The 25,050-nt window shown below is 40.2% G+C and overlaps 2 protein-coding genes across 6 annotated transcripts in view; both read left to right on the top strand.

Moving 5' to 3' along the window:
* The window catches only part of rassf6 (Ras association domain family member 6), a 53,875-nt gene extending 35,077 nt beyond the window's left edge, over positions 1-18,798 (top strand). For all 4 annotated transcript variants that reach the window (XM_059970050.1, XM_059970049.1, XM_059970053.1 and 1 more), the window contains 3 exons: positions 721-839; positions 937-1,034; positions 17,798-18,798. In XM_059970050.1, coding sequence (XP_059826033.1) covers positions 721-839; positions 937-1,034; positions 17,798-17,873 — 293 coding nt within the window. In that variant the 3' untranslated portion in view covers positions 17,874-18,798. The remainder of the gene's footprint in view (positions 1-720; positions 840-936; positions 1,035-17,797) is intronic.
* A 3,857-nt stretch (positions 18,799-22,655) lies between these two features.
* fsd1l (fibronectin type III and SPRY domain containing 1-like) overlaps positions 22,656-25,050 on the top strand; it is a 66,059-nt gene continuing 63,664 nt past the window's right edge. For both annotated transcript variants that reach the window (XM_059970048.1, XM_059970047.1), the window contains exon 1: positions 22,656-22,701. In XM_059970048.1, the coding sequence (XP_059826031.1) occupies positions 22,687-22,701 (15 nt within the window). In that variant the 5' untranslated portion in view covers positions 22,656-22,686. The remainder of the gene's footprint in view (positions 22,702-25,050) is intronic.

Genomic DNA, 25,050 nt, shown 5'->3' with positions numbered 1-25,050 from the left:
TTAGCCCGTAGGATTTAGCAGGTAGATGCTTAAGCCATGGGGTTTCTCAAATTTTAAAGTTGTCTTGAGTGAATGAAATCCTAATGCATCTGTAACCAGAGCTTGAGAGGAAAAGTAGTGTTGCTTTCTTCCTTTGGCAGAAACAGGAATTAAACCCCAAAGCTTTTTCAAAGGAGGCAGGGGGTTGGTGGAGGAATGATTTATCAAACACATATGGAAGAAACTATCCCAAAATTCTCCACATGGACCTTCCTTCCCAAAGAAATTTCTGAGAACACCCTTCACCCCAACTTGCTGAAGAGCGGGTAACCTCCATCCAAGAGCACTAATGACAGTTACACTATGTTCTCTTCACTTCCCTACCAGGAAAAGTATTCAGTGGCTGGATCTAGAAGCCTGGTGTTAGAACCACCATGATCTCTGGTTGCTTCCGCAATACACATTTCCCACAAAAATTAATTCAGTTTTAAAATCTTGCTCCATGGCAGGTAATGAGGGTCACATAGTAAAAGAGCAATGAGCTTCTTACCATCATAAGCATTACTTCTCCCACATGTTACCCAGCTATTCTTCTGAATGTCCCACTATAGGGTCTTGCCATGCTCTACTGTTAAGTCATGTATTGAAGCTTAATAAATACCAAATACCTTAATACCAAAATCCCTACAATGAGTAAAAGAAGATATAATTTAAAAAGTTAATATTTGTGCATTTTTACAGAAAAGAAAAAGCTTAAAGACACAGCATTTCCATTATGGGAGAGACTGCTCCATGGACCATCTCGCAAAATAGTAAAACTATTTTTAATGGATAAAGATGCAGAGGAAATTAGCACCGATGTAAGTAAGAGGTTAGAAGCTAACCCTTAGTAGTCTCCACCATAACTTAATAACTTCAAAGGTCTGCATCCTAACTGCTGGTTATTAACACTTGCAGGTAGCACAATACATCAAGTTTGAGCTTCCTCTTTTATACGCAATTCTTCAGAAACTATATGAGGAAGAGCACAAGTACATTGAAAATACTTATCTACGGTGAGTTTTTAATCATAATTAACTTCTTTTACAAATACTCTCTAGTCACCATGTTATTAGTTTCTTAACTGATCTGTTGTGCAAGACTTAACAAATCTTTGGGACATTGTAAGTAATTAAGAGTTATCTGCATTGACTATTGTCTTGCCACAATCTCGTTAATGAATGTACATGGGTAAAATTGAGTAAGTAGAGTCAATATACTGCATTCGTATTATTGTCAGAATCACTATGCTTGCACATTTCTTCGAGAAACAGGAGGGAACCTCTCAAATGTGACCAAATAACGTTAATCAAAAATATGAACATGCTGGAGAAGTGAAAATGCTGGAAGCATTCAGCAGGTCAGACAGCATCTGTGGAAAGAGGAACAATTGATGTTTCAAAGCCAGGTGCCTGTCAGAACTTCGTAGTAGTTTAACATAATTTTCAGAATCTCACAGCCACATTTGTTCAATCAGTAATGTCACTGTAACTTCCCCGATCTGCCCATAAACTGTGGAGGGTTATTGAGAAAACTCACAGAGCTTTTCAAGGCATTTCTCAACTGCTGCAACAGATCAAAGAGAATTTTGACAGCTTATACCATTTAAAGTGTTCTCAGTCCCTTAAAATCATGAGGAGTCTGATAAAGCATTGGTGGATAGAGTGAAGAGAAATGTGGTTGGAGAAAGATCCATACTACCTCAGCAGAATGTACAGCCCAGAAATGGGGAAAGGTAGCAATCAGAATCAGCTGTATTACCACTGACTTACAGTATGTCATGAAATTTGTTGTTTTGTTGCAGCAGTATGGTGCAAAGACATAAAAATAACTACAAGTTACAAAAATAAAATAAATACTTAATGCAGAAGATGAATAACAAAGTAGTGCTCGTGGGTTCATGGACTGTTCGGAAATCTGATGGTGAAGGGAATCACTGCGTGTGGGTCATTGGTCTCCTGTACCTCCTCCCTGATATTAGTAATCAGAGAAGTGCATGTTGTGGGTCTTTAGTGATGATATTCAGCCTCTTGAAGATGACCTCAGTGGTAGTGAGGGCAGTGCTCCTGATGGAGCTGGCTGGGTCTACAACCTCTGCAGCCTCTTACAATGGCTGTGATGCAACCAGTCAGTACATCTCTCCATGGTATATCAGAAGAAATTTGCAAGAGTCTTTGGTGACAAAATCTTCTCAAACTCCAAATGAAGCAGAGCTGCTGGCATACCCTATTCATGATGTGTTGAACCCAGGATAGATCTTCCAAGATGTTAACACCCAGGAACTTAAAGCTGCTCATCCTTTCCATCTCTGACCCCTCAATGAGAACTGGTGTGCTTTACCCCGATTCTATCTTCCTTAAGTCTACTATTAACTCCCTGACTTGCTGACATCAATTATGAGATTGTTGTTGTGACGGAACTCAACCAGCTAATTTGTCTTACTCCTATATTCCTCCTCGTCACCATGTGAAGGTCTGCCAACGACAGTGGTGTCGTTGGTGTTTGAAGTGTGCTTAGCCACGTATATGGTAGAGAAAGTGTAGAGCAGTTGGCTAAGCACACATTCTTGAGGTATGTCTGTGTTGATTGTCAGTGAACAGGATATGTTATGACTGAGTTTAGTCTCCCAATGAGGAAGTTAAGGATTCAGTTGCAGAGGGAGGTACAGAGGCCCAGGTTGTGAAGCTTGTCGATAGTACTGAGGTAATGATCATCTTGAACACTGTGCTGTAATTGATAAACAGCAGCCTGATGTATGTTTTGCTGTTGGCTAGGTGCCCCAAAACCATTGTATCTGCTTAGACCTGCTGTGATATTAGGTGAATTGCAGCAGGTCTAAGTTCTTGCTCAGGCAGGAGTTAATTCTAGTCATGACTAACTTCTCAAAGCACTTCATCACAGTAGATGTGAGTGCTACTGGGTGATAGTCGTTGAGGTTCCTCACCTTGCTCTTCTAACCTGACTGCAGCAATGAGAGATTGAATACATCCTTGAACACTTCAGCCAGTTGGTAGGAACAGATTTTTAACTGTTTGGAAGCCTGTGTATAACTCCCACCAGGGTCTTTTTGCCCTTGCAGTTTCTTAGCTCAACCCATAAGGATTCTACATCTTCCAAATATATACTGTATCACTCCTTTCTAAGAATTTGATTTCATTTTTACCAACACAGCCACACCACTCACTCTGCCTACCTGTCTGTCCTTTCAGTACACTGTGTATCCATAGGTGTTAAACTCCCAGCTATAATTTTCATTCTATCACATCTCAGTGATGCCCATAGCATTATACATGCCAATCTCTAACTGTTACAAGTCCATCTACCTTATTCCATATATTGTGTGCATTCGAATACAACAGCTTCAGTCCTGTATTTATCACCCTTTTCAATTTTATCCCCCTTATACATTGCAACTCATCCCTTGACTGCAATTTTGCCTATCATCAGCCTGTCCTTGCTAGCAATCTCCCTACACACTGCGTCAGTTTGTAAACCACTGCCCCATCCTTGGTTCCCAGCCCTCTGCCAAATTAGTTCAACACCCCCCCCCCCCCCCCCCGAACAACTTTAGCAATCTGCCTGCAAAGATATTGGTCCCCCTCATGGTCAGGTGTAACCCATCCCTTTTGTATAGATCATATATGCCCCAGAAGAGATCCCAATAATCCAGAAAACCAAACCCCTGTCCCCTGCACCAGTTCCTCAACCACACATTTATCTGCCAAATGCTCCTATTCTTACCCTCACTGGTGTGTGGTACAGGCAACAATCCCGAGATTACTATCCTGGTAGCCCTGCTTTTCATCTTTTTTCTTAGCTCCCTAAAACCCTTCCTTCTCCTGATAGTCACACAGTTATCTGCCTCCTGCAACCTAGGGGTAACTACTTCCCTGGAGCTCCTATCTTTTCTTCAGTCTCCCATATGAGCTGAATGTCATCGAGCTGCAACTCCAGTTCCTTAACACATTCTGTATGCTGTTAAATTTCACCTTATAGGAAGTAATAGCATGCAACTTGCATGCAATTGCACCTCTAACTTCACACAGAATTGCCTTTTTGCTCCCCAGGCTTGTAGAGTGCTGGATCACCAGTCTTGAGTACCACAGATCTAGCCCTTAGCAGACAGCGGATCTTCTGATTCATCCAAGGCTTCCTGTTTTGGAAGACTTGGTCTGTTCTTGAAGGATTACACCCGTCCACTCAGGTCTCAATGAAGTCCATGACGGCGGTGGCATATTCATTCAGATCCCTGAAATAAATCCCTGAAAACGGTGCAATCCACTGATTGAAAGCAGTCCTGTAAACGTCCCGCCATCTCCCTTGATTGTCCTCACTTCTGGGTGCTCTCTACCCTGCCACATTTCAAAGACTTACAGGTTTGTAAGTTGTGGGCATACCATGTTGGCACCAGAGGTATGGCCATACTTGCTGGCTTCCTCAGCAAATCCCTGGACTGTGTTGATCATTGACATAAATGACGTTCTTTACTGTGTGAAAAAGGATCTAGTGGTTTCCCGATGACGAATAAACTCTTCTCAATCTTCCAGCCAGGTACAAGTATCGATTATAACTGACATTTCAATGACAACCTCTGCCATCTTCATCAGGGATGATGCCTGGGTATGTCTAGTTCGGTAGTATTTATACCCCTGCTGTCTGTCCCTCCTGATTGGTTAGTCCTCATTCAATTAGGTTTCCACTCTCCCATTTTGTTTACAATCGAATTCCAGTTCTTACTGGCAGCAAGACCTTCATCTTTGTTAAAATTGTTTTCCTCTAGTTTTATTTCAATGGCTTTCTTTCTTTTCTTTCTTTTTAAATCTTTTTATTAATTTTCAAATAATCATAGTCAGAAAACATCAAATACAGAGAGCTTGAGAGTGCATAATTGATAGGTTAAAGTACAAATACAAACAATTAATAATCCATATATGGTAGCCTCCCAAACTCATAGTAAGTTACAAAAAAATGGGAGGAAACCCCCCCAAAAAAGGAAGAAAAAAGCTTTTAAAAACCGAACCATCATAGGCTAATATATCAAATATACACAGTAGTGTCTATAACTCCGCACCTCTATCCAAATAAGACATCAGGTTTGGGAAACTCAAATGAAAATGTTGAATAAATGGACTCCAGGTTTCTTCGAATTTAACTGATGGATCAAAAATGACACTTCTAATTTTTTCTAAACTCAAGCAAGAAATGGTTTGAGAAAACCACTGAGATGTGGTAGGAGGATTAACTTCTTTCCATTTCAATAAGATAGATCTTCTAGCCATCAATGTAGCAAATGCAATCATCCGCCTGGCTGCAGGGGACAATTGACCACTGTGCACCACAGGCAAGCCGAAAATTGCAGTAATAGGGTGAGGTTGCACCTTGATAATCAAAACTGTTGAGTAATACCAAAAATATCTTTCCAATAATTTTGCAAGCAGGGGCAAGACCAAAACTTGTGAGTCAATGAGGCAATTTCAGAGTGACATCTGTCACAGATAGGGTTAACATGAGAGTAAAATCGAGCAAGTTTGTCCTTAGACATATGAGCCCTATGTACAACCTTAAATTGTATTAGGGCACGTTTGGCACAAATAGAAGAGGAATTAACTAACTAGAATTTTCTCCCACTGCTCTGCAGATAAGAAACAGTGAAGTTCTTCTTCCTATTCTTTCTTAATTTTGTCTGATATCTCTGGTTGTGTTTTCGTAATCATATTATATATGACAGCTACTAAACCCTTCTGACAGGGATTCAGAACTGAATTTTTTTCCGTAATGTCCATTGGACATAAATTTGGAAAGGATGATAGCACATTATTTAAAAAATTTCTAATTTGTAAGCATCTAAAAAAATGGGTTTTAGGCTAATTAAATTTATTGGACAACTGTTCGAAGGACATAAAACTATTATCTAAAAATAGATCACGAAAACATGTTACGCCTTTTGTTTTCCACAACACAAAGGCTTGGTCTATAAGAGAGGGCTGAAAAAAAAGTTAGATATAACAGGGCTTGATAAGATAAACTTATTTAAGCCAAGAAATTTACTGAATTGAAACCAAATTCGTAGAGTATATTTAACTATAGGATTAGTTATTTGTTTATTCAATTTAGATAAGACAAAGGGAAGCAAAGATCCTAAAATAGAAAACAATGAGAAGGCTTGTACAGATTTGCACTCCAGGTTTATCCATTGTGGGCTTGATAACCCATTCTTGTGTCCAAAATATTAAATTTCGAATGTTAGCTGCCCAATAGTAAAATCTTAGGTTAGGCAAAGCCAAACCACCTTCCTTCTTAGGCTTCTGAAGATATTTTTTTACTAAATCTGGGATTTTTATTCTGCCATATATACGAAGATATATCGGAATCAATAATGTCAAAAAAGGATTTAAGAATAAAAATTGGTAATGCTTGGAATAGGTATAAAAATTTAGGTAAAACCATCATCTTAATAACATTACTTTGACCAACCAATGACAAAGATAACGGGGACCATCTATTAATAAGTTGCTTAATTTGGTCAGTTAAAGGTAAGAAGTTAACTTTAAATAAGTCCTTATGTTTCTTAGTGATTTTAATACCCAAATAAGTAAAGTTATCTGTGACAACTTTAAATGGTAAGTGTTTATAGACTGGGATTTGCATACTTAATGGGAATAATTCACTCTTATTAAGATTTAGTTTATAACCAGAAAAGCTGCTAAACTGAACAAGCAAGGACAGAATAGCAGGAATGGATCTCTCCGGGTCAGAGATATATAGTAATAAGTCATCAGCATATAATGATAGCTTATACGTCCCCTCCCCACGGGTGATACCAAAAACATTGGGTGAGTCACGAAGAGCAATGGCTAAGGGTTCCAGAGCAATATCAAATTGTAGAGGACTTAAAGGACAGCCTTGCCTCGTGCCACAGAACAACTGAAAAAAGGGAGATCTTTGATTATTAGTAAATACCGAAGCCAACGGCTTATAATATATTAATTTAATCCATGATATAAATTTCAGGCTGAAATTAAAATTCTGCAGCATATTAAATAAGTATGGCCATTCTACTCTATCAAACGCTTTTTCAGCATCTAAGGAGAGGACGCATTCTGGAATTTTTGATGAAGGAATATAAACTATATTAATTAATTTTCTCATATTAAAGAATGAGTAACGATTTTAATAAATCCAGTCTGATCCTCGGAAATAATTTGAGGTAATATATTTTCCAATTTAGTGGCCAAAATTTTGGTAACAATCTTGGAATCCGTATTCAGCAATGATATGGGCCGATAGGATGCACATTCATTAGGGTCTTTGTCTTTTTTAAGAATTAAAGAAATAGAGGCATCGTAAAAGGATTGTGGTAGTTTACCTATAGTTAATGCATCCTTAAAAATTTTACATAACCAAGGAGAGAGTATGGAGGAAAAGGATTTTAAAAATTCCACAGTATAACCACCCAGACCAGGGGCTTTTCCTGAATTCATTGAAGAAATGGCCTCTTTTATTTCAGTTTCCATAATGGGTGCATCTAATGATACACAGTCTTCTACTGTTAATTTCAGAATATTCAATTTCCTTAATAATTCATTCATTGTGGAGGAATCATCAGAAAATTCTGATTGGTATTGAAAATTATAAAAATCTTGAAAGGCTTTGTTTATGTCTTCATGATCAGTCGTCAGAGTACCATCTCGTTTATGAATCCTAATAATTTGCCATTTAACTGAAGCAGCTTTCAGTTGGTTTGCCAATAGTTTACCAGATTTGTCTCCATGTACATAAAGCTGGGTCCTAGACCTAATTAACTGATTTTCAATTGAGGAGGATAATAACAAACTGTGCTCCACTTGAAGCTCAACTCTCTTCTTATAGGGGTTAGAGAGTAGATCTTATCAATTTCTTTAGTTTTATCAACCAAAGTAAGTATTTCAGTATTAATTCATTTCCTGACTCCAGCAGAATGTGAAATAATTTGTCTATGAATAAATGCTTTTAAAAGTGTCCCATAGTGTTCCACTAGAAATCTCTTCTGTGAAGTTTGTTGAAAAAAACAAATCAATTTGTTGTTTAATAAAATTGACAAAGTCTGAGTCCTGAAGAGTTGAACCGCCATGATTTAACATTTGAGGATGAATCCATTGTCTTAAAAGAAAGCTTCAAGGGTGCATGATCAGAGATAGTAATAGAGTCATATTTACAATCAGTAACATCTGTGAGTAAACAATGATCAGTAAAGAAATAGTCAATTCTTGAGTAATTATGATAAACATGCAAGAAGTATGAAAATTCTTTATCCTTGGGGTGTTAAAATCGCCAAATTTCAGAAATTCTGGAATCAACCATAGAAGAGTTAATAAGAGAGGCCAATTTATTTGGTTAAGCCTGAGTGGGCTTAGATCTGTCCATCGAGGGTTTCAAACAACAATTAAAATCCCCACCCACTATCAACATATAGTCATTCAAATTAGGGAAGGAAGTAAATAAACGCTTAAAAAATTCAGGACAGTCGATATTCGGAGCATAAACATTAACTAAGACAACTTTTTGATTAAAAAGTAAACCAGTAAGGAGCAAAAATCTACCTTGTGGGTTCGAAGTTTTATCATAATGTATAACAGAGGTTAAGGAGTCCATAAAAATAGAAATGCCTCTTACTTTAGCTTGGGAATTTGAATGGTATTGTTGACCCTTCCAAAACCTAAAAAATGCTGACTATCCTCCTTCCTCACATGAGTCTCCTGTACAAAAATAATATTAGCATTCATTCTGTGGAATACTTTAAATATTTTTTCCCTTTAATCGGGTGATTTAAACCATTTATATTCCAAGAAACAAAGTTGATGATCTTATCCATATTGTAATATTTATTGTAGTTAATACACAAGGTTGAGAAGAAGATTAACTCATGAAACCAGAGAAGGAAAGCAGGTTCAAAGAGGAAATGGACGTTATGACACCTCAGCCATTTTAGTAGTTTCAAGTCCGCCCATGAAGTGAATACTAAGCAGAAAGCAAAAGCCAAAGAGAATCCCCCTCCCCCACCCCGAACCCCAAGAAAAAGCCAGAAAGAGGCAAGCAGGCAAACTAACTCTAATATTACCCCATCTCTCAAGACAGCGACTCAAAAGAAAAAGTATAGAAAAAGATACAAACCACCCATGTTCAGAGCGGAAAAAAGGGTTAATATAATGATTAAATTATAAAATTAATATTGTTAAAAAAAGCAAGCTAAAAAAAAACCTAGACCATTAAAGACCAAAACTGGATAACACTATACTAACATTTTAAAAGAAGGTCGTCAGTCTTGTTCAGATGCACCCAAACAGATGTAACGTAACCAAGAACTGAGGGCTCATGGGAAGAAGAACCGACATCTTGGAAAAGGAAAGTTTAAAAAAGTACCTCAATACTTAAGCATAGAAGATATAAGGCAAAAATGTGTATGAACTTAAAAGCATTTAATTAGTTGCTTACAAAACTAAAAAAAAATTGTTAAAGCAAACTTAAGGTAAACCAAAAAAAAACAGACCTTTGTTTATGTGTGTAAACAAATACACTATCGGCCATTGCATACGAATCATCAAATTATAAAAGGTCCGAATCTATAGGCTAATTATTAGCTTGGAGAAAAAGCGAAAATAGTAATAGGCCTTTGAAAACAGATAATAAAAATCCAATGCATTATTCAACTTGTAGTGGGAAGGTGCTCCTCAAGAAATCTTTGGGCATCCGCAGGAGATTTAAACAGCCAATGAGAGTCATCACAAAGAGTGATTCTCAGTTGAGCTGGAAATAACAACACTTGTTTGAAGCCATTCCGATGAAATTCCACCATAACAGGTTTAAAGGCCATTCTTTCTCTCAAAGCTTCGGGGCTACAATCTTCCAAAATGAGAAATTTAAAATCTTGGAAAGAGATCATACCCTTCTATTGAGCGGCACGAATCAGGCGATCTTTAATATGAGGGTAATGAAGCCGAAAAATCACTGGTCGTGGTTTCCCACCTGGAGCTGGTTGGAAGCAAGAGATACGATGTGCGCGGTCGATTAATGAATGGGTATCCAGAATGTCTGAACCAAAGACAACCATTAGAAATTTAGAGGAAAAAAGTGACCGGATCACCCTTCTCAAAGTTTTCCGGAAGGCTGATTATCTACAAATTCTGTCTTCGGGGTCGATTTTCAAGATCAGTAAGTTTGGATTTATAGCATTCCATCAGTTGGGAAGTAGAAGATAGCTTTAGTTGTAAAGTTTCAATTGTACGGTCTCTCTGGCGAGCGGTGTCTTCAAGAACTAAAATTCTTGCTTCTTGTTACTGAATATCTGATGTAAGTGATTGGAGTCTTCCGTCGACCGCTTTTAAAGTTTCATCAAGCGAAGAAAACTTTGGGGTGAGTTTACTCTCCAATCTTTCAAGTCTCTCATCCTTAAGTTTCGCGGTTGCATCCAAAGTTAACAGTTCTTTATTCGGTTTCATTTCTCCGGTTTCTCGTTGTTTAGACATTTTAACGAACCGAAAATTAATTCAAAAAGCCAATAAATAATTCATAAATGTCAACCCCTTTTGATTAGGTATAAATAGGTCAGTTAGGGGGTGATTGTAGGTAAGGAAAAGTAAAAAGATTGGAGTGAAACCTAATACCTCTTCACCCCATGAGCGCCATCTTGAGAGTTGGCTTTCTTTACCAAATGGTCCCAAAAGCCACTGGCGTGGCACAGTAGTTTTGTGCCGTCAAAGCCAATACTATGGCCACTGTGAATGCAATGTTCTGCTACCACTGACTCTCCAAGTAACCCATAAGGATACATCTCCTTGATGCGAGTTTCCACTGTGTGTACCAGCTGGCCGATATACACTGCTCCGGATTCACAAGGAATCCTGTAAATGCCAGCTGATTCTGGAGACTAATGTCATTCGGACCTCAGACAAAATCAGGAATTAAAAGGTTGAGCACGGTGGGACTAATGTTCTGAGTTGTGTGTAGGAAAGGCAGATGAGTTCAGGGCAAGGATCAACACATGCAATTATGAGATGGTAGCCATTAGTGAGACTTGTTTGAAGGAGGGGCAAGACTGGCAGCTCAATATTCTGGGTTCCATTGTTTTCGACACAGCAGAACAGGAGGGATCAAAGGAGGAGGGGTGGCATTACTGGTCAAGGAAAATGATACGGCAGTGCTCAATCAAGATAGACCGAAGAACTCATCTAATGAGGCGTGATGGGTGGAACTGAGTAATAAGAAAGGTATGACCACATTAATGGGGCTATTTTACAAATCATCAATCAGTCTAAGTGATTAGAAGAACAAATTTGTAGAAAGATTGTAGGCTGCTGCTAGAAACATAAGGTTGTTACAGTAGGTGATTTTAACTTTCAACATATTGACTGGGACTCCCATACTTTAAAAGGATGAGATGGTTTAGAGTTTATCAAATGTGTTCAGGAAAGTTTTCATAGTCAGTACATAGAGGTCCCAATGAGCGAATGCACAATACTTGATTTGCCATTAGGGAATGAGACAGAGCACATAACAGAAATTTGTGTAGGGGACACTTCGCACCCACTGATCACAATGCCATATGTTTCAAAGTAAATATGCAAAAAGATAGTTCTGGTCCACAAAGTTGGGATTCTAAGTTGGAGATAGGCCAATTTTGATGGCAGCAGACAGGATCTGGAAAGCATGGATTGGGACAGGCTGTTTTCTGACAGAGGTGTACTTGGTAAGTGGGAAGTCTTGATAAGTGAAATTTGAGAGCACAAAGCTTATATGTGTCCATCGGAATAAAAGGTAAAGTTAACAGCTTTAGGGAAACTTGGTTTTTAAGAGAAATTGAGGCCCTGGTTAAGGAAAGAAATTAGGTGCATTGAAGGTACAGACAATGAGGAACAAATGAGGTGCTTATGGAGTACGAGGAATGCAAGAGAACACATAGGAAAGAAATCAGGAGGGCTAAAAGAAGGCATGAGTTTGCCTTAGCAGACAAGATGAGGAGGATCCTAAAGGATTCTACAAATATGTTAAGAACAAAAGGATTGCAAGGGACAAAATTAGTCCTCTGGAAGATCAGAAAGGTAATCCATGCATGGAGCCAAAAGAGATGGGAGAGCTCTTATTTGCATCTGTATTTACTCAGGAGACAAGACTTAGAGTCTACAGAGGTAAGGCAAAATGACATCAACTTCATGGACGCTATACAGATTGCAGAGAAGGAGGTGTTTGTGTTTTGAGACAAATTAGAATGGATAAATCCGCAGGGCCTGACAAGGTGTTCCCTCTGACCTGCAGGAGGAAAGTGCAGAAATTGCCAGAGCCCTTATAAATATATTTAAATCATCTTTAGCAACAGGAGAGGTACCAGAGGATTGGAGGACAACCAATGTTGTTCCACTGTCTAAGCGAGGCTCTAAAAATAAACTGGAAATTGTACACTGCTGAGCCTAACATCAGTTGTGGGAAAGTTATTGGAAGGTGAATAAATTCTTCTTGGGTTCCAGACAGATACAAATATCAATTTTAACCAAAGTTTTGATGACACACTCTGCCATCTTTATCAGTGATGAGGCCTGGACATGTCTAGTCCAGTGGTATTTATACCCCTGTCATCCATACCTCTTTATTGGTTAGTTCTCATCCAATCAGGTTTCCACTGTCCCACCTTGCTTACAATCGAATTCCAGTTCTTACTTATAGAGTGAGACCTTCTTCTTTGTTAAAATTTGTTTCTTCCAGTTTTATTTCAAAGGCTTCCTTCACAGTAGTTTTATGCCATCAAAGTCAATTTTATGATGATTGCGAATGGAATGTTCTGCTACCACTGTGAATGTGGGACAGTGTACATTGGCCAGACGGGACATGTGGTGGAAACCCACATCAAGGAGCACAGGAGATGCATCCGTCTAGGTTACCCAGAGAAACTGGAGGTAGCAGAACATTGCATAATGCCGTGGTTCAGTTGTTCATCCTTTCTACAGTCCCAAATCTGACCCTCACAGGGAGCAACAATCTGACTTAAGGCTGATTTATACTCGTGCATCGCATCTACGCCGTAGCTAACGCGTGCCCTATGCCATTCCCTATGTTATAGGGTGACGTGCTCCTCTCCAGAAAAGTTACTCATGCGTCGCAGTGACATAGACCGCAACAACTGTGATTGGTCTGCTTGGTAGCTTCGCATTTCCGGTTGCTTCTTCTCCACCATGTCTGTACACCGATGCAAAATAGATGAACCAAATCGTCGAATCTACCTGCCAACATGTGAAAATGTTTGAAACGCATTTCCTCGTCCATATCTCTCACGAAGAAACTCAACACAGTGGCGTAGAAACCCCATCGCCAACTAGCATTTTGGCGCACATCAACACATGCTCACTATGGCATAGAGCGACGCAGTAGTGAAAATCAGGGTTACGGCGCAGCACATATGCACAAGTATAAATCAGCCTTTATTGGGCAAACTCAAGGGCTGAGGATCCTCCAGCAACACTGCTTGGATTCCTCATTCGCAATCACTTGCAGTCACACCCTCTTGTCTGCCACACATCGAATTTGAAGTAGTTAATCTAAAAAGTTTGACTTCCTCCTGAATCGCTTACTTACTTACTGCCCGTTATGCCACTGCTGTCTAGGGCAGCAATGAAGCTCCTCCATCTGTCTGTCCAATGGCTGTGTTCAGGACTTCCTTCATTGTGCCAGTAGCTTCCTTTCAGTTTTCACTCCAGTCATGCAAGTGCCGGGTGGAGACTCAGGAATACTGTCGCACACAAATGTATAAAGATTCTTCATACAGGGCGATTGTGTTTTATCTTGGAACCCTTCATTTGTCCAGGATGGTTGTGTTTCTCCAGGGAGACTGCATTTATTTCTCTATTGTGTCTAGGTTTCTCCATGGCAACTATGTTACTCCATGCTAACTGATTACTCCATGGTAAATTGGTTACTCTATGCTGATTGAATTACTCTGTGCAACTGGGTTACACCACAGCATTGTGGCAATTCCACGACATTTAGGTTACTCCATGATGTCTGAGTTCTCCATGGTAACTGGGTGACTCCACGGTATCTGAATTCTGCATGGTGATGTGGATATGCCATGGCACCTGCATTACCTCATGGCTTCTGGGTTCTCCATGGTAACTGGGTTACTCCATGCCATCAGCAATACTCCATTGTGTCTGGGTTACCTTATGGTGTCTAGGCCACTCCGTGGCACCGGGTCACTCCATCGCGTCTGGATTTCTTATGCTTCTCCAAGAATTGTTGTTTATTTCAAAGACTTTTAGCCCTGGGTGTACTATCTGGATTCTAATTTTAAGATGAGCTTCTGAGTTGCTAAAAAGAGCCTAAATTCAACTGCTCCCGTCTAAATATGTAGATTTAGGTCTGGTGACCTAATTAGTTGTGTTTTTCCATCAGACCATGTCAAATGGGAGAAATATCAGGTGTTTATTCCATGCAAGTTACTAGGGTGTTAAGGAACAATGTGGTCTAATATAATTCAAGGGTTTTCCAATCTCTGTGGAGAATTAACATTGCTTATCAAGAAGACACCAGTTACTGTAAGGTCCATTCTGCATCTGGGTCATTGGGCATCAGAAATTTCCCCACGTCAGGAACCACATACAGGCTTTCTCTTCCCTTTCAGATGGTAGTTAGATAGTATCTAATTGTTCAAATTACCATAGCCTCATTCTGTCATCCACTGTGATTATTCCAACAATAGAAAACTTCTCTCACATCCTGATACTTCTTAAAATGACAAATTAAACAGGTATAAGCTTAACATTATTCCAAATCAACAAATCCCCTGATACTTGTTGTTAACAATAATCATTTTAAAAGGCGATTGACTTGTACTTAAAGTAAAATAAAATAACTACATGAATCTCAAGCACACAAGTACCTGAACGATCGCTTTGTTTGCAGCTTTATTGGAGTTACTCAGAAAAACCCTTGAACATCATAAATAAACAAAACCTACTCAGTTAAGTGTGAGGTGCAAACACAAGGAAATCTGCAGATGCTGGAAATTCAAACAACACACACAAAATGCTGGTGGAACACAGCAGGCCAGGCAGCATCTATAGGAAGTAGCACAGTCAATGTTTCGGGCCAAGACTCTTCGTCAGGACTAACTGAAAGGAAAGATAGTAAGGGATTTGAAAGTAGTGGGGGGAGGGGGAAATGCGAAATGATAGGAGAAGACCGGAGGGGGTGGGATGAAGCTAAGAGCTGGAAAGGTGATTGGCGAAAGTGATACAGAGCTGGAGAAGGGAAAGGATCATGGGACAGGAGGCCTTGGGAGAAAGAAAGTGGGGGGGAAGCACCAGAGGGAGATGGAGAACAGGCAAACAACTAAATATGTCAGGGATGGGGTAAGAAGGGGAGGAGGGGCATTAACGGAAGTTAGAGAAGTCAATGTTCATGCCATCAGGTTGGAGATTACCCAGCCGGAATATAAGGTGCTTTTCCTCCAACCTGAGTTTGGATTCATTTTGACAGTAGAGGAGGCCATGGATAGACATATCAGAGTGGGAATGGGACATGGAATTAAAATGTGTGGCCACTGGGAGATCCTGCTTTCTCTGGCGGACCGAGCGTAGGTGTTCAGCAAAATGATCTCCCGGTCTGCGCCGGGTCTCACCAATATATAAAAGACCACACCGGGAGCACCGGGTGCAGTATACCACACCAGCCGACTCACAGGTGAAGTGTCGCCTCACCTGGAAGGACTGTCTGGGGCCCTGAATGGTGGTGAGGGAGGAAGTGTAAGGGCAGGTGTAGCACTTGTTCCATTTATAAGGATAAGTGCCAGGAGGGAGATCGGTGGGAAGGGATGGGGGGGAACAAGTGGACAAGGGAGTCACGTAGGGAGCAATCCCTGTGGAAAGCAGAAAGAGGTGGTTCATTTTGGTAGGTCAAATATGATGACAGAATATAATACTAACGGTAAGATTCTTGGCAGAGTGGAGAATCAGAGGGAACTAGGGGTCCGAGTCCATAGGACACTCAAAGCTACCATGCAGGCTGACTCTGTGGTTAGGAAAGCATATGATGCATTGGCCTTCATCAACCGTGGGATTCAGTTTAGGAGCCAAGAGGTAACATTGCAGCTACACAGGACCCTGGTCAGACCCCACTTGGAGTACTGTGCTCAGTTCTGGTCGCCTCACTATAGGAAGGATGTGGAAACTATAGAAAGGTGCAGTAGAGATTTACAAGGATGTTGCCTGGGTTGGGGAGCATGCCTAATGAAAATAGGTTGAGTGAACTTGGCTTTTTTTCTTTGGAACGACGGAGGATGAGAGATGACCTGATAGAGGTGTATAAGATGACGAGAGGCATCGATCATGTGGATAACGAGAGGTTTTTCCCCAGGGCTAAAATGGCTTGCACGAGAGGGCACAGTTTTAAGTTGCTTGGAAGTAGTAACAGAGGAGATGTCAGAGGTAATTTTTTTTTACTCAGAGAGTGATGAGTGCGTGGAATGGGCTGCCGGCAACGGTGGTGGAGGCGTATATGATAGGGTCTTTTAAGAGACTCCTGGACAGGTACCTGGAGCTCAGAAAAACAGAGGGCTATGGGTAACCCTAGGTAATTTCTAAGGTAAGGACATGTTTGGCACAGCTTTGTGGGCCGAAGGGCTTTGTATTGTACTGAGGTTTTCTATGTTTCTATGATCTCAAAGTTCAAAGTAAAAATTATCAGAGTATATACATGACACCACATACAACCCTGGGATTCTTTTTCTGTGTGCATACTTAGCAAATCTATAGAATAGTAATTGTAATCAGGATCACTGGACAACAACCTGTGTAAATGCAGATATAAGTAAATAGCAATAAATAACAAGCATGAAATAACAAGAGAAAAGAGTCCTTAAATGAATGTAGTTATCCCTTTCATTCATGAGCTTGATGATTGAGGTGTAATAACTGTTCTGAACTGAGTGGCTTGAGTCCAGAGGCTCTTGTACCTTCTCCCTATGGCAACAGCAAGAAAAGAGCATGGACCAGGTGGTGAGGATTTTTGATGATGGATGCTGCCTTTCTACGGCAGTATTTCATGTAGATGTGTTCAATAGTTGGGAGGGTTTTACCCATCATATACTGAGCCAAATCCACTACCTTTTGTAGGATTTTCCGCTCAAAGGCATTGGTGTTCCCATACCAGTCAGCATAATACAGCCAGTCAGCACACTTTCCACCACACATCTATAGAAATTTGCCATGGTTTTTGATGACATGTCGAATCTCCACAGACTCCTGAGGAAGCAGAGGCACTGTCGTGCTTTCTTCGCAATTATATTTATATGGGTGTAGGACAAGTCTTCTGAGATAGTGACACCAGGAGTTTAAAGTTATTGACCCTCTTCTGATCCTCTGATGATTACTGGCTTGTGGATCTTTGGTTTCCCTCTCCTGATCAGTTCCTTGTCTTAATGACATGACTGAGAAGTTGTTGTTATTACACCACTCAGCCAAATTTTCAATCTCCCTCCTGTTTACTGATTCATCACACCCTTGATACAGCCCACAATGAACATAATGGTATTTACTTAGTAAGGCCTATGACATTGATGTATCTACCTATAAGCAATTCTAATGAAGGGTTTTCATCAGAAACATTGAAGTTTCTTACCTGAGCTCACCCTTCACTTCACCCACAGATGTTGCTCGACCTGCTGAGCTCTTCCTGCAGATTGTTTATAGTGCCAGATTCAGTAATCTCAAGTCTTTTATGTCTCTCCTATAAATAATTCTAACTACCATATCTACAGGTACAGAATGGAGAAAAAGTCTTTAGTTCAGCAGCTACGAAGACGAATGATGGTACGGACAGAAACTTCAGTTTAATGAAGAATCCTACCACTGAGAAAATGGATGTCAGGAAATGTCAAACTGCAAAATTAATTGCCTAGATTTTTCTTGAGGCTTGTAATGGTGCATTAATAGCCTCAATACATGAACAATGCAAAAGGAAACTGTACACTAAATCACATATCATTAGTTACATTTCTTCAAATATTGCAGAGATGCTTCTGTTGCAGTTCCCATTTTCTACTCAGTATCATCCTCCTTCCTTTTGTCAACTGTCTGAAAAAGAACCATACTATTCACAGCCCGCAATATCACATTTACTCTGAGAATGGCTTTAGACAACATTTACACACATCATTCAGGCTACTGCTCCCAAGCCTCAGCTGTTGCTGAAACCATCACCCATATGTTACCTTTATACTTGACATTTCCAAAGCACTGTTGAGCTGCTACCCTCACTCTACTTTCTATAATTTTGAGGTTGTTGAAACTGTTTCTTCCTAAGTTCTAATATATACAAATCCTGTTCAACCTTTGTGCTTGTTTCCTTTCCCACGATCTTATTAAAAATGTCGCTCTTGTTTTCAGCTGCCTCCAGGACTTTCGCCTCTATAGTGTTGTCCTACTCTAGTTCTGGCCTCTTGCTCATTCTTGAACTTAGAGAAGAATGCTATCAGCCACTTGAATAATTTTTAGAGTGACTAGATGTGAAGATCTGTTTGGTTACGTTCCAAGATGTGTTTCTATGTTTAATTTCCTTTTCTTCCAATTCTATCATGATATGCAAAGATATGTGAAAAGGTATGGTTGTAGTTCCTCTTCCAAAGTTGCCATTTTTCTTGAAGCTATGCCTCATTTTAGATGGTTAATCTTAAAACTAAAAACAAAAAAAGAGTAATATTGATTCTATTATTTGTTCTTTGAAACAATTTTAAATAAAGTTGAAAATGCAAGAAACTCAGCAACGATATATTTTGTTTAATTACTCTTCATTGTATGATGCTGATCTTGTCTTTTAGATTAAAAACTCTGTGTAAGTATGAGTCATGCTAACGTTGTATGCTTCCAAAAATATATTTGCAGGGAGTTTCTGGGGAAACATTAATAATGAGAAGAAGAATAAGCAAACAGGCAATAAAACTGCTGTAAGAACTCAATAGGTTAAGCAGCATCTGTGGATGCAAAAGGGCAAAGAAGGCAAAAAGCTAAGTGTAAGGGCAGCTGTGGAAGAAGCACACAAGCAGACCAGATTGTTGATGTTTCAGGCTGAGAAGCAACATCAGGTCCTTTCCCCCCGTGGATGTTGTCTGACCCTTCTAGTGGTTTGCTTTGTTTGCTCCATTGTCCAGCATCTACTGGTTTTGCTTCTCCAATATTACCAAGGAGTTGAATTCACCAACAGCTGTTCATTCCTTAACTATGAGGTAAAACTAAAATCAGCTTCAAACATTTTGATTTAGTTATTATTTTACTTAACTTGCCACTTTGAGGTTTTGTAAGCTCAAATAAAATGTGCAATGATCTATTATTGAAATAGGACCAAATGCAGGAACTATATTCCAATTATATAATTTTGGCCATTAATTAAAAGCACTCTGTGATCCAATGTACCCTTTTAAATTAAACAATGAAGTTCAATCATTGATCAAATTTGATGTCAACCTGGCAAAGTCTGATGCAATGTAAACATATTCTCATATTTTTATACAAACTAAGTCCATATGAAAGTAGAAGCAAATGATCATTTTCGGTGTCATCTTGAAACAAACTTTTCATGTTGCTCTCCACTAGAAGTTATCGAACCAGAGTGGCTTTTCCACAGGAAGACTGGGTATACCATTGATAGACTATCAACAATCTGGTCTGCTTACATGCTTCTTCCACGGCTGCCTTACTCTTTGCACCCCACAAGTTCATTTCAAAACCCTCAAGGACCAGCTGCCATTGTTAACGTGTAAAATGGAGCAAACAGGAAGTAAACTCGCTCAGATCATCCATATTGTAGCCAGTAGCAGATTAAGATTTATTTCACATTATATGTCAATGATTTGCATGATGGAATTGATGGCTTTGTGGCCACATTTACATATGATACAAAAATAGGTGGAGTGGCAGGAAGTGTTAAGGAAGCAGGGAATCTGCAAAATGACTTAGACCAGGGGTTCCCAACTTTTTATGCCATGGAGCCTAACCATTAACTGAGGAGTCCGTGGACCCAAGGTTGCGAATCCCTGACTTAGACAGATTAGGAGAATGGCCAAAGAAGTGGTAGATGAAATACAGTGTATAGAAGTGTAAGGTCATGCACTTTGGTAGAAGGAAGAAAGGTGCAGACTATTTTCTAAACAGGAAGAAAATTCAAAAATCAGAGATGCAAAGGGACTTGGGAGTCCTTGTGCAGGATTCCCTAAAGATTAACTTGCAGATTGAGTCAGTGGTAAGGAAGGAAAATTCATTATTAATATTAATTTCAATAATGTCCATAACATAAAGACAAGGATGTAATGCTGAGACTCCATGAGGCATTCCTCAGACTGCACTTGGAGTGATGAATCTGGAATCCATTGCCACCAATGGCTGTGGAGGCCAAGTCATTGGGTATCATTAAAGCAGAGTTTGATAGGTTCTTGATTAGTAAGGACACCAAAAGTTACGGGGAGAATCAGGTTGAGAGGGTTCATAAATCAGCCATGATGGAATGGCTGAGCAGATACGATGGACCAAATGGCCTAATTCTGTTCCAATTTTTTTTGATGTTATGGTCTTATACTCTAAAACATACAGTGCAATGCCACATGTGCCTTACCAAGGATGTGCTGGGGGCAGCCAATAAGTGTTATCACACATTCCAGAGCCAAAATAGCACATCTACAATGTTCAACAGAACAACACAAGCAATTACAACAATGAAACAATAGCAGCAAAACAACAACAGCACACCGAGCCCCTTTTCCACTTCCCACCCACACAGACGGGCTTTCAAACCCAGGACAGTGCACCTCCAGGTCTGCAACCTCCAGTCCTAGCCCATTTATGGCCGGTAGGCTGCAGGGGCGAGATGATCTAATCCTGCTCCGATTTTCTTGTGTTTTGTGTGACTCTCTACTATAACCGTGGTGGTAGACCTTGAATTAGGCTTTGGGCTGTGAACACACATCCCAAAACGAATATCAGTAGTATTGTAAATGCATACTTTGACAACAAAATAAACCTTTGAACTAGCTAATATATTTCAGAGGACTAGACCACAAATGAATTTCAACAACATGGGAAAAATAACCAAAACTTTGCACGACTGCATCCCTGCCATTCCAGAGCAACATTTACTTTGCAGTGGAATTATCGATTATATACGATGAGGAAAATTATTGCTAATATTTTGGGACAGCATCATCAGAATCTTTCACTAATAACTTCAAAATGCACAGTCAAAATGGTATCATGAAGTAATGAGTATGAATTACCGCTAATGTTTGCAGCAAATTCTGCATTCAAGAGCTTTGATGTCGAAACTTTTGACTTCATACGACAAACGCTCATTTCAAGTCCTTAATCCAGGCTGAAAGTTTGGGCTGGACAGGAGAGCAAACAGCAAAAGATATGGGTGTATATGATAAAAAGTTTTGTCCAGGTGTGGTGTGGCCTGTCAGACCTTTCTGGGTATTAGAAAATCTCTTTGTAGATTTGGAATTACTTAAGATTAAATGCAGTAATAAAACGGTTGATATACTCAGTGAATATTATAGGTATAGGGAATGTAATTATAAAGATGTACAGATTTTTACGGATGGATCAAAGGATCCAGATACGGGTGCAACAGGGTCTGCAATTGTTGTGCCAAGTTATCAAGTGGAAATTAGCAAGAGAACGCCGATTGCTTGAGTGTTTATGCAGTTGAAATGTTTGCCATATTGTTAGCACTAGAATGGAGTGAGCAGGTTGACTGTAGTAATTTTGTGATATGTAGCGATTCTGTATCGGCCCTTGCAAGCATTAATGCGGGTACAGCTAGAAGACACCAGGATCTGCTTTAAGAAATCCTGTTTGCATATTCAAGACTGGCTAGGCAAGTCAAAAATATCGCATTCATGTGGGTTCCAGCACATTCGGGTATTATGGGAAATGAGACAGCAGATAAGCTGGCAAAAGCAGCAGTCAAAAAAGGATCTGTAGAGGTCAATATTAAGCTATCAAAATCAGAAGGGAAGAGCACAGTGTGGAGAAGGATAAATGAACAGTGGCAGCAGCATTGGGATAGAGCAATAAAAGGAAGACATTTACATTCAATTCAGAACAGAGTAGATATGGGAAGGAGTAGGGGAATAAAGCGGAAGGTGCAAGTAATTATAAGTAGATTGAGAATTGGGCACAGCAATCTTAATGGTACTCTGGCCATCAAAAATAAACATCGGACAGGTTTTTGCGATCTATGTCAGGAGACTGAAACAGTAGAGCATATCATGCAGGAAATTTGCACAGGAAAGACAACGAATGCTACAACAATTACGCAAAATAGGACCGGTAGAGAACAGTGTTAAAGGTTTATTGGAATGTGGGGAGAGTGATCAGGGGAGGAAATGGTTGCTTAGTTTTTTAAGGGCGACGGGACTGGAAAGACGACTTTAGGCAGTCAAGTGAATGGACAATGAGGGACGGTAAACCCTGGATGGCAATAATGCAACAATGTGGATGCCAACTGCCGTAAAAACTGAAGGAAGAAGAAGACAAACGCTCACGAAGCGCGCGCTGCGGGTCTGCTCGCCTATGACGTCACCCGGCCCGGCCTGCGCGGGACCGCAGGCACTGCGCATGCGCGCGGGCGGTCCCCACTCGGCTGTTCGCCGGTGTCATGGACTCGCAGCGGGTAAGTGCCCAGCCGCGTCGGTTGGGATAGCAGGCTCCCTTCCCAAATTTCACCAGCACCGCCACCTGATCCCAGAGTGCGGCCAAGGTTGTTCCTAGCAAGTCCGGGTCCTCCCTCCCACCCGGACTGTTCCCTCCACAGCCCCTTCGCCCCCCATCCACGGACCCCGCCCCAGGCCTCCCAAGCCGGCGGTTCTCCCCCCAAGCTCTAACCCGGTCACCAAGGGACCACCCCTGTTCCCGTCCACAGATCCCTTCGGTTCAATTCCCTAAGCCTTCCTCAACCTCATAAGTCCCTCTCCATCCCCATCGGTCTACCAGAACACTCTGGCCCCACCTCCATTACCCGGAGTCTCGCATCTGATCACTACCACAGTAATATAATGAGTGATATGGCCACATTGTTTTTCTCTGGTTTATGATTTCAATTTAATACACTAACTTATCTTTAATTTGGCTTTAATTTCTGTTTATTGGATAAGAGGTCATGAGATATACTGGAGACGGTGGTGGGAATGAAGTGGGGAAGTTTTGAGGGAGGAATACAGAGATGAGTTTAGTTGTTTTGTGGGGGAGAGAGGAAGAGAAAAATCAACAAAGTGGAGATTTTTGTGGGGTTGGAAAGAGGCAGAGAGATGGGATAGAGGTTTTATTTTGAGGCAGAAAGGTACAGGTAGGTGTTTTGAGTTTTTGTAAGCAAAAAAGGCGAAATAAGTAGGCTGCTTTGAGATGGGGAAGTGGGGTTGAATGAGTGAGGAACGAAGAGAATGGGTTTGGGGCGGGGAGTTATCGCTAGTCATTCATGTTTTTTTGCCAAGAAATTATGAGATCAAGTGCTGTACCAGCGGCAGACAGACTGTCTCCACTTCCACTTCTTATACATTTGGGGATCCTGGCTTCATTTGTCAGTGAAATGGGACTTGTTCCCACCATTCTTCTTAATTGCATCCTAGTGGGATCCAACTGTTTCTTTATATTTTGTATCCGAGTTGAAGAAAGTTGCAGTTGTCTATCTTTAGTTACCCTACTTGTCTTCCTACAAACCCTGTAGGACTGTTAAAAGTTCAAAGTACATTTATTATCAAAGTGTGTATAATTAGCTTGAGTAAAGACAGTGAATAAAGACTTTGCTACCTTTAGTCATGCAAAATTCATTCCTATGATCATACTATTCCCCATGCAGGCAGGTGTGGATAAATGTTTAAGATAATGTACAAAAAACTCTGGATGCTCAGCAGTGGTCCTCACACTAAGTTGGCTGTCGGGTGGGTGATGGATTGTAATGAAAGAAAGTGTTTTATCACTATGGTATTATCAAGTGTCTAATTGACTGGTTTTCCAGTATGTTAGCCTTGCAGGAAGATCAGTCATAAATTAATGTAAGGATTTGTCCCTATTAAAGCCGTTATTGTAATGTAGGTTTATATTTATATCGATACTAAGATGCTACAAACTTGCAAATGAAACAATATTGCTACTTCCAATGGCTGCAAACTTTTCCAAAGAGAAAATGTGGCTAGGGAGAGAGTAGGTCTCCTGAGAGATGAGCAGTGCCACCTAAGTCTCAAACCCACTGTTTGCTCTAAGTTGTGTGGGTGAACAGCCTCACAGTAACTGAAATGCTGCTGTAGATGTAGTCTTTGTTGCCACAGAGCTGGAATAAAGACAGACAAAAAATTTACAAAATGCGAAAGATTTTCTTTGTTGCACTGTATTTCCTTATACCCTTCAATTAATAAATAAAATCAGAAGTCTGTGATTTTCAATTTTCATTCTAAATATTCATAGTATGCATATTATATAAAAGTTTTAAATTACTGCCAGGCTGTGTAAACATTTCCTGCTGTGAGCAAGGGTTGGTCTGCATAGCTGTAAAAAGAAATTGGAAGGAACATTGCTTGAATCACAAGAGGTGGGTAAACTTTTAAGAAATCTTTCACTTCATTGTGTACTAGAGGAGAAAATTCTGGTTGCTCAAGAGATAATGGAAGCAAGTCTAGATGTTTTGGATATTTGTATTACCAGGGAGGAAGTATTCACAGCCTTGCAGCACATTAAGATGGATAAATCCCCCAGGGCCCAACAGGGCATCCTTGACTTTCTGGGACACTAGAGAAACTGTGGAGATGTTCATTTCATCATTAGCCACTGGTAAAATTCCTGAAGGCTTGGGAGATGGCTAATGTTGTTTCGTTGTTTAAGGAGGGTAGCAAGGACAAGCCAGGAAACTACAGGTTGCTCAGTCAGAAGTAGCAAAGTTACTGGAGGGACAAGATCTACAGGGATTTTGATAGACAGAGTTTGATTTGGAGAAGTCAGCATGGCTTTGTGCATAGAAATTTGTGTTGAT

Source organism: Hypanus sabinus, chromosome 5, assembly GCF_030144855.1.
Source record: "Hypanus sabinus isolate sHypSab1 chromosome 5, sHypSab1.hap1, whole genome shotgun sequence".
Taxonomy (NCBI): Eukaryota; Metazoa; Chordata; class Chondrichthyes; order Myliobatiformes; family Dasyatidae; genus Hypanus; species Hypanus sabinus.
Note: the sequence above shows the minus strand (reverse complement) of the source record. Positions and strands in the feature narration are given on the sequence as shown.